At 35.0% G+C, this 10,728-nt stretch overlaps 1 protein-coding gene across 1 annotated transcript in view; it reads left to right on the top strand.

The window, feature by feature from the left end:
* The window catches only part of LOC124353611 (baculoviral IAP repeat-containing protein 6-like), a 183,889-nt gene that overhangs the window by 62,975 nt on the left and 110,186 nt on the right, over positions 1 to 10,728 (top strand). Inside the window, 1 exon segment of the mRNA XM_046803533.1 lies at positions 4,509 to 4,726. Coding sequence (XP_046659489.1) covers positions 4,509 to 4,726 — 218 coding nt within the window.

Raw genomic sequence — 10,728 nt, 5'->3', positions numbered from 1 at the left:
TTAGCTCGGTATATTACTGGTAAATCGTGTTTTGGGATTCATTTTATGATATATTTGTCCGCGAACAATAAAACTATAAATGCCATGGCTATTTATTGTTCTGTCATCTTTTGCATTAAAGGATGCTAGAGCAAGAGATGTGTTTGTTTCTTATTTTTTTATGAAACTCTTCTGAATACTGTTGACGGTTTAAAAAAAGATGTACTAACTCATTTTAAAATTTTGGTTGCTCCATTAAAATTCGTCCATGCAAACAACAGTCACTAAAAGAATATCTATTTATGTGATTAGAAACCTGTACCTAAGGAAAATGCAATGCACAGCTGCAGTAATGGTACATTTTTATGTCGGTAAATAATTATTAAGTTCTACAGCCCTACGAAGTGTTTGTTTTTCGAATTGGTATTCTCGTTCCTCATCATTTTTGGTAGGTACACGTGCCGCACGCAGCTACATATCTTGCAGAGATCGCTCTCATTGTTCCTTAATTTCAGTTGCTACAAGCTGCCGCAAATCTTGTAGACGTCGAAAAATCTAAATCATGAAACCTCTCTGCTAGTATGTTAGTTAAGGTTTGGAGGCATTTGACTTTAGCAATATGTGTGGGACGAATGATACGAAGTAGATTTAATTTAAAAGGAGTGAAATTATTCATCACCTTATATTACAATCAAAATTTCCTTTTGGTTTGAACCTTCATTAATTTATACAAAAATTTATATTTTGTGTTTGTGCATTTCTGATGAAACATCAGTTGTGAGGATTGGCTTACTACTCTTGTTATGATACGTCAGATGTCATTTATTACAGAATGTAAACAAAGAATATGGATTTTGTAGCAGTTTTTGATTGATTGAGATTGATTGAAAACATGGATAAAACAACATTTTCTAAAAAAACCTAGCTAGATCGATTTATCACCCCCTGCACACTAAATTTCATGAAAATCGTTGGAGCCATTTCAGAGATTCAGATTTTATATATATATATATATATATATACAGGGTGTACATAAAGTCCTGCACAGGTCACAGGTATAATATTTTTCTGAAGGATAACAGATAAATCAACAAGATTTGGTACATCAACACTACACCTAAAAATCTACTTTTTGAAGGAACTATCAGTTTTCTGTAATATCATGGGGACATCCCGCAAGGAGTCAGAAGGAAATCTTAAATAGGAGCATAGGTCAATATGCACATCATTTTAAGGGGCTTATCTAGCAGAGTTTAATGCCGCAAACAGCACTCAAAAAGATTGATCCAGTACAAAATGGCGGCTGCTCAAAGGTTTTACTTGGTTACATTTTATTAGTAGCCATAACCCTAGTAAAGCAAAATTGCAACCAAACGAATACTGCAGCTAAATACTACGTTATGCTTGTCAGTTGTACAGAAGTGAATTATGATGTTAGTTATCCTCAAGGGTTACAAATTTGGTCCTAATTATTGATAACAGGGAAAACTTGAAAAACAGTAACAATTAGAAAGCTCTTATCTTTGGGTTGCAGTTTGGACTTTCCTATTAGCAAATCTATTCATAGTAGGCTATTGTAGTTTTCTTGTTTTAGTAGTGCTGTCCAACCTTTCTATCAGTGCGCTTTAGTACAAAAGAGTTTGTCGTATTGCTTGTAGTTCTTCAACTACACTATGTCGCTTGACGAACGTGAACGTATAACACTTCTTATGATGGTTGGTTGGGAAAACAACAGACGATTACACGAGGAAGCATGCCATTTATTTAATGACTACTTTCACGAGAGGCAATCAATTTCTAGAACAACTGTAGGGAGAACTGTTCAACGCTTTATGGAAACAGGAAGTGTTTCCAATCGTCATAGGTCAGGAAGGCCGCTACTACTGCGACAACCGAAGACAACTCTTTAGATGTATTGCAGTAATTTATTGAGAACCCGCAAGAGTCCCTACGCTCAGCAGCACAAACTCATGACATATCTGTTATGTCTGTTAAAAAATTCTGAAAGGGTCTAACTTTAAGCCTTATAAAGTTCATTTGGTGCAAGAACTCAACGAAGATGATTTTGATCAATGTATAGAATTTTTTGAAACTATGATGGCCAAAATAGATCGCAACGAAATTGATGTAAACAATATTGTGTTTTCAGACGAGTGTTCATTTATGCTGAATGGAAGCGTAAACAGGCACTATTGCCGCTACTGGAGTAGCGAAAATCCTCACTGGATGCAGGAGGCACATACTCAGTATCCACTAAAGGTGAATGTCTAGCTTGGTGTGATAGGTACCCAGTTGGTAGGTCCTTTCTTTATTGAAGGAAATTTAAATGCAATATCATACCAACGTTTGCTGGAAAATGAAATTATACCAGCACTTCGAAACATGTTTGGAGAAAATTTCCAGAATATCTGGTTTCAACAGGACGGAGCACCCCCACACAACGGCATCGACGTAAGAGCCTATTTAAACACTGTTTTTTGGCAACGGTGGATCGGAAGGCGAGGGACTGTAGAATGGCCAGCGCGTTCACCAGATCTGTCTCCATTAGGCTATTTTGTTTGGGGTTACCTTAAGGACAACGTCTACAAAACAAAGCATCAAAATTTAAATGAACTGAGACAAAGAATACTTCAAGAATGTCAGACGATTCCTCAAGTTGCCCTGCAAAATTAATTCTGTTAATAGTTTTTATGTGTGTCTTTCCAACTGTCAAATAACCGGAGGTGAACAATTTGAACATTTACTCTGAAAACATTTGGTAAGTAAACATCTTTTTTAAATAAAACCTTTGAACAGCCGCCATTTTGTACTGGATCAATCATCAATAATCAATGCGGTTTGCAGCATTAAACTCTGCTAGATAAGCCCTTTAAAATGATGTGCATATTGACCTATGCTCCTATTTAAGATTTCCTTCTGACTCCTTGCGGGACGTCCCCATGATATTACAGAAAACTGATAGTTCCTTCAAAAAGTAGACTTTTAGGTGTAGTGTTGATGTACCAAATCTTGTTGATTTATCTGTTATCGTTCAGAAAATATTATACCTGTGCAGGACTTTATGTAACACACCCTGTATATACATATACAAGAATTACTTGATTAAAGGTATTAGATATAGTATGTAAATTGTGACACTAAAGAATTTAAATGTGAATTGAATTGATTTAAACTAATGCGAGAATACACATCTTTATCTAATTAAAGATAACTCACTCAAGTAATGATACATTTATGGTTGTATTATTATAAAGTGGCCATATATTTGTGGAGAATGATAAGACACTAATACCATTCAAAATAATGTAATGTTATGTAAAAGAAGTAAATATTACTGAATTTTTGGTTAGATGAATCACTTTGATTACTATCAGAAGTTTAAAAATGTTACATTAGTTTTAGTCATTTGGAGATAAGGGTTTACAAAATCTTGAATTCTTCTGTTCTGTTATGTAAGTTCTGTACAAACATACTATTAACATTCTGATTGTACATGACATACCAAATCACTTGGCCTATTTAAATGTTTTAGGTTTTAAATCATTTATAGATGTATGATTTTATGAGATAAAAGACTATTTTAAATATTTGATTTTTGGATTATTTGAATCATTCCTTTTATTTACACCAGATAGTAAGTTACACACAATTTACACTGATATGAGTAATGCCAAAACTTGCTATAAATATATCTCTATTATGGTACCTAGTCAAAAAAATTAAGAAGCTGATTACTGCTGTATAGGAGTATGAGGATAATTTTTTTCAACCTCCGATCTTATGCCATGACTGCCAGACACATAGCAGGTCCGCGGTGTGTGGGGGGGGTGGGGGGGGGGGGGGGTGGGGGGGGGGGGGGGTGGGGGGGGGGGGGGGTGGGGGGGGGGGGGGGTGGGGGGGGGGGGGGGTGGGGGGGGGGGCTCTGCTTGTGTGTTATTATACGGCAGTCTTTAAACTTCTCATAAAACACCATTAGCACTAACGTTCTTACTCTTTGTCAAACGTTTTTTCTGCATTGTGCTGCTACCTAGGAGTTGTATATGACATATTATTCCTGACTACAAATTAGAAATTAATCCTTTTTGGAACACCATCAGAAAAAAGTGTTGAGATTCAATAGGAGTAAGTGTAAATCTCAGTTTCATGTTATTAATATTATAAATTAGGTTTAGTGTACAATATTAATATATACAAGACAACAATCATTATTATATGAATTTCCAAATTATTATATCTTTAATAATATGTATAGTAATCCCACATCATAGAGAAATGAATGTCTTACAACTATTGATGCAAGTGTATGATGTTTAATATTTTTGTTTGATTTTTCAAATCATAAAAATGTTAAGAAGTGATCTGTTGTGATACAGCGGCCATTAATTCAACCCTGTAGTTAAAAATTCCAGAAAAGGTTAATTTATGTTACCTATGTGATAGATTAAATATGTTGTTCTTTTTATTCAATACTCTTTTTAAAGTATATATTTTTAAAAGGTTTGTATTATAAGAAATATTATTTGTTGTAGGTTTGGTCTGTATGGCACACCATTGGAAGCAGAACTGTTTGACCAGGAGCCTCCTGTACCTGCTAAGTGGTCTTCCACTCCCCTGGCATACACTTCAGTGGCCTACTCACAGGGTGAGGGTTGTGTGTGGAGTGGGAGCAGCCTTGGGACTAGCTCTCAGAGTACTCCTGCTCCTCAACTCCTTGTCGATGACCTCAGAAATCTGCTCAACATGAAAGGTTTGACTTCATTTCTCTACGTGTTTAACCAGAGAAATCGCATAAATCCAGTGCAATTGGACTCTTGTGGGTCATTTACATTAGCATTAATAATATTTTTATACATTCAAAAATATTTTACTCGAAATGTTTGTGGTATATTATTAAGATGTGAAACAGGCCTTGGTTGTGCAATGGACAAATGTCGCTGTGGTCCACTCATGTGATCTAGAATGCAGCCATTTAGTGTTCTGTCTGCTCCACTTGTAAAGTGTGTGTTAACATGGATAAAAATGCAATCCCCTCCACAAGCCACACCTTATTCCAAGCCCCCCCATTTCCCGGAAACACTCCTTAAATTCTTTTTGCGGAATGGCAAAACAGGCCCTTCGTCGCTTTTTGTTTATTTGTTCAACATCGTCAAATCTTTTTCCTTTCAAAGCAATTTTTTAATTTTTTAGAAATAGCCTGAAGTCACAAGGACTTGTCAGGGCTGTAGGGGGGCTGTCGTAGTTGGTTTATGTCGTGTTTGACCAAAAAAAAGCTGAATAAAGGTTTAGGGAAGACTGGCGCGTTTTCGTGGGGCAGGATCCCCGTCAGGCTTGTCCCCTGTTCAGGTTGTTTCCTTCGCACTGTATCTCGTAGCTGCCTAGGGCCTCAAGATAATACTCCTTATTCACTCTCGGCTCTTGGGGATTTTCGTGATGAACAAAGCCGTCCTGGTCAAAAAAATCTCTCAGCATTGTCTTGTTTTTTTGGCCATTGCTTTTCGCGAGTTTTCCCCTGTGAAGATTGGCCTTTGTTTCAGGGTCGTAGCCAAAACCCATGACTCATCACCCGTATAACTTTTTTAAATAGCCCCGGGTCACTTTTTATCAAATCCAGATTTCCGTGCGATTTCAAGTCGACAGTCCTTTTTGGGCTTCGTCAGCACCCAGTAAAAAATTTTGCCGAAAAACGGTTCAATTTTTAAATCTTCGTTAAAAAAAGTTACAAACTGACGATTTTGTATTCCCAAATCTCCCCAAAAACTCTCGGACAGCCAATCAACGGTTTTCATTAATTGCTGCACGAACACGTTCAACATTTTTTGCGTTTCTGGCCGTTGAAAGCCTTCCAGATCGGTATCACTCTCCATGATTGTGGCCATTTTTTACTGCCCAAACCCCTCTTTTATTTGTGTATCGCCCATAGACACGTCACCAAAACTTTCGTATCAAGTAATCGTCTCTGTGCTGAATGGGCCCAAATTTTTAGCAAAATGTTATGCAAATGCGCTGCCAACACGTCATATTTAAATGCGACGCACACAACCGGCAGTACTTTTCGGAAAGCGCTGTGACTCATGAGTGACCCCGATCATATTCAATGCCTAATATAGGAAGGAGTAGGCTTGCCCCTCCCCTCCAATAACCGGTTCGACCAGTCGGTTACCCGCGCCGCCTATGGTCAGCGGGTTTGGGTACTTTTTTTGGCAACCTCGTATAGAGCCCAATACAGTAAGTACGCGCCTAAAGGTTCGGCCCTGTGTTGTCCACTAACTAATAAAAACATTGACTCCCTGATCCGTCACGGCGGCAATGTTTAATTCTCGCTCACAATCAACTTAGGGGTTGACCAACTTCCTGTACAAATAAAATTCTAAAACTTCGCAGATCATTTTCCTGTGTTGCCAATGCTAATGGTGTATTAAGTTTCAATCTTTTATTACTTTTCTTCAAAAAAATTTTTTTAAAAATTAACTGTGAAAAAATTGTGATACAAAAAAGTTTGTATGTGGGAATTTTTTTAATTTGGTCAGGAAACTTTCACCAGTGGGAAAGTTTTTCTGAATGAACTGAATTTAATTTTAGATTTAACTTTTTTCAGATACATAGTTTAGGTTAGCCGTAACTTAGTCTGAAGTGGAATGTATCGCCGACCCCGCTGCCCTACAGTTTATGGCCCATTCACGTAAATGCAACACGGCAATCCCATTTGAAAGTTTAACATTGAATCACTTTGAAATAGTTTATTTCTAAAAAAAAAAAAAAAAAAAAAAAAAAACACTTTAGGCCATAGTGGTGATCTGTGATAAACTAAAAGTTTAAACTTTAATAAAATTATGTTGAATTTCATTGTATTATATTCGAATAGAAAGTGTTTTGGGGTGTATGTTTATACACTAATTTTATGACAGATGAATAAATAGGGAAACACTGATGTATAAAGAATCCTGAGAACAGGGACAATAAATATTCAGACTGCAGCGGGCCAAACATTGGCGGATGTCTGCAGAACCAGTTGTTATATCGGGCAATCCACCCGTCCCCGCCATAGTCTGCTGGGTTTGACTCGGAGCCAAAACCTTCAGCGCGCGTACTGTACTAAATGTCATCTACTGATGGCAAATGCAGGCATTCAAAATGCTGTAACGCAAAAAAAACGTGAAAATTAGTATTTTTGGCGCCATTTCTCAACCATCCAAGATGAAAACCAACTTTAAATACAACACATTTTAATTAAAAAAAAGCTGATAGGTCTAATGAAAGTCATTCCTTTCTATTTACATTTTTTTAAGTTTTACAAATTTAAAATATTCTAACTTGTAACTTTTTAAAAAAAAATTAAAAAATGTGTGAAAAGTAACAACTGTAAGGTATTTTATAAAAGTACTTCTGTTTCTTTGATAATCTTGGATAAAAATTTTGATTTGCTAAAAATTTTAACAAGGTAACAGTAAGAAAAACAGTGACACTGTACAATTTTGACTTTTTTGGACCACTCTATGTACAAGAAGCATAATAAATTTCTAATACAAACTTTTTCAAAATGGTGAGTGAATAGAGCTAGTTTACTTAAAAATTAGCTTCTTGTTTAAAAAAAAATTTTTAAAAAAAATTATCCCTCCCCTTTTTCCCCCTCTAAAAAGTGTCATTTTGGGTTTTTTTACATGTTAATAATTATTTTCCTGAATTCTTTGGGATCAATATGGGAGTTTTCTTTAAAATGAAAAAGGTAGGTTTCTCTCCTTTCAGCCTTTTTATACACTGTGGACAAGTGGTTTGCTCCACTCTGTATACAACTCTGACATAATTAATGCTTAGTGATATTTTGTTAACGGACAATATCAATTAACACAGTCAAACTCTAAACTATAGGAGGCGCACATCAAAGAGGGATGCTAAGGATTAAAATTAAATAAGTTTCACATACTATGAAATTCAACCATGATATTTTTAAGAAATATAGATTTATTTGCAGTATGGAACCTTTGGTATTTTAAACCTTCTAAACTAGTCAGTTTATCTTAAAACTGTAAGTTGATTTTGCTGATTTGCTGCTGATAACAATAATTCAGAAAGGAGATTTTGGATGCCAATACCCCATAGTTTGGACCGCCCAAAGGTTTTTAGGCTAAAACCGCCAAAATCCAATTGATTAGCCCTTTGGAAAAAGATCATTTTAACTTTATTTACAAGCTTTTAAAAGATAATTCAGTTGTCCATTAGACTACTTTATCAATTTTAAAGTTGGTATCACTAAAGACCTTGACACAACTGTTTTTAGTTATTTCAATCTTTTTTTGTACTTCACACTTATATAAGACTTTATTGTCAATCTATTTAAAAAATCTGTAATTTTGTAAAGAGTATGAAATGACATCAATGATTATAAGATAAGTATAATTTTATCAATTTAAAATATTTCAGATAGATACATTTTTTGTACAGGTGTTTTGGTCTCAAGAGATTATTTTACGTAAATATCTGTTTTTTTTTAGTATAAGCCATGTAATTAATGATCAAATACATTGTATACAAGATGCTCTTTTAACACTTTTACTGGCAATAAAGTCATTTGACACGTCGCGCATTTTGACGTCTTTGACAGTGCCGACTATTACAGTAATAAAAATGCATTTGAACGTATTTGGAAATTTGGAATTGATAGTCATTCGCTATTTCCATGTCATTATTTCAAAACTCTATGGATTATGATCTATGAAATGATGTTGGCAGTTATCCTGAATATCAGAAAAAAACATTTGGTTTGATTACAAGTTATATTTGTTTAAAAAACATTGAAACATGCGGCAGTGTAAGGAAGGTATCAAAAATAGGAGGTAGCAGTGAAAGTTTTAACTTATGCTAATCAATAGCCAATCTTAAGAGCAGCGCAACATTCTCTTTAACAACATGGCTGCTAAAAATCCCTATATATGCTGAAATTTGTTTAATATATTGTTACTTTCTTTTGGATGAAATATGATAGAAATATATGAAAAATTACTTATCGTTAAAAAATTATCACTTTACCATATTGGGAAAGGGTAACTGTGGTTACCCCCAGTCCTGGTGAAGTCTTCCCTTTCCAGTTGGTAACTATTTATGCTCATACTAGGGAATGCTCTTTTATGGGAGTGGGAATATTCCAAATGAATACATCGTAGCTAAATGAACTGTATTTTATTCGTTTTAGACAAACTAAACAATATTTTATGTAAATGTGTAAACCAAAAAAAAATGTAAAAGTTTATATAAATATGAAAAAAGTTCTTACATCTCTACTAACCACTCAAATTCAGTTTTTATTTATAAGTATGTGGGGAGTAATTAAACAAAATATATTTAAATGTTTTTTGAAATGATGCAAAAAATATTGTAGTAGATAACTTTATAAAAATGTAAGAAAAAAGAAGAAATAAGTTTCTAAAATAAAAAATTGATACAAAAAGTGTATATACATCCTAACCCCAACCACCCCAAAAAATGTTTATTATTTATAAATATGTGGTGAAAAACGGAAATTTTTTATCTCTTTTTTTGAAAAAAAAAAAAAAAAAAAAACACCATCTCCCCAGTCCCTTTTTGTTTGTCATTATTCATTGTTTGTCTTATTGGTCAAAACAATAAGGCACACAAAAACCAGGTTGTTCATCACACTAAAAAAATTTTTCATCCCTCTGTTTCAAAATTTCCCCTTTGTGCACTACACACTCAGCATTTTTTTATTTCTTAATTTTTTTCCCCAAGTTTTGTTTTCTTCTATTTTGGGAAAGGTACGTGGTTAACACTCTTCCTTTTCCCAATTTGGCTTTGGAGGTGGGGGGGGGGGTTTCGGTTGGGGGGACAGTCAAAAACCTGCTAGATGAAAATAATTTTTTGTTCATTACAAGAAATTCGCTTTTCGTTGAATTTGGTTTAGTGGGCGTTTATCATTAGCATCTGCAACACGTGAATAAAAAATCTTCTTGTACCAGTGTATGGATTTCCTCTCACAGGGATAATAAAACCCCATTGGTACTTCGGGGCAAAACCCTTTATAAAGCGATTATTTTTTCACGATTGGCAGAGGCTTTTCCTTTCAAGTTGGTTGCTGTTGATTTTAAGTCAATATTTTATTAATGTGTTCTGTGGAAAATTTTATCCCTCCCCTTTAGCTACCAATACACTTTTGGGGTAGCGTGGACAATGAGTGACCCAAAACCCGTTGAAATGTACTTTCTATCCAATCTGTGCTGCACGTATTTCTTCTCTAAAGAGTGGAAAGGGGGAGAGAAAAACTATTTATAATAATTGTCCCTGTTTAAAAGGGTGTTTCCGCAATTTAGTTTTCCTTGCATTAGTTTTAGTACAATGTTAGCCGCATTTTTCCTTGCAAACCCAAAAACATCAAGTACACCAAAAATACATAAAAAAACTTTATCAAACAATGGGGGGTTGCACGGACTGTATAGTTTGATTCCTTTTTTGTGGGCTTTTTTCCCTTTATGTATTGAAAGGAAATACAGTTGGGCCACGCCAAAGTCCCCTGCCTTCATCAATAAAACACATTTTGTTTTGGGGGAGTACACAGACTTCATGTTTCATTGAATTAATCAATAAGGAACTGGACTTTTTGATGAGCGATTGATGGATCAGGATGGCTTTCTAAATTTAAGCAAAGTAAAATAATCAAAAGTTGGGTCTTGTGCCCTGGAATTTGGGAAACAAGGGAAAAAAACAACTTATTGTTTTCCAATATTTTTTGGAGTTGGGGGG

Source organism: Homalodisca vitripennis, chromosome 1, assembly GCF_021130785.1.
Source record: "Homalodisca vitripennis isolate AUS2020 chromosome 1, UT_GWSS_2.1, whole genome shotgun sequence".
NCBI classification, from domain to species: Eukaryota; Metazoa; Arthropoda; class Insecta; order Hemiptera; family Cicadellidae; genus Homalodisca; species Homalodisca vitripennis.
The sequence above is the reverse complement of the archived record's forward strand: the minus strand, read 5'-3'. Positions and strand labels throughout refer to the sequence as shown.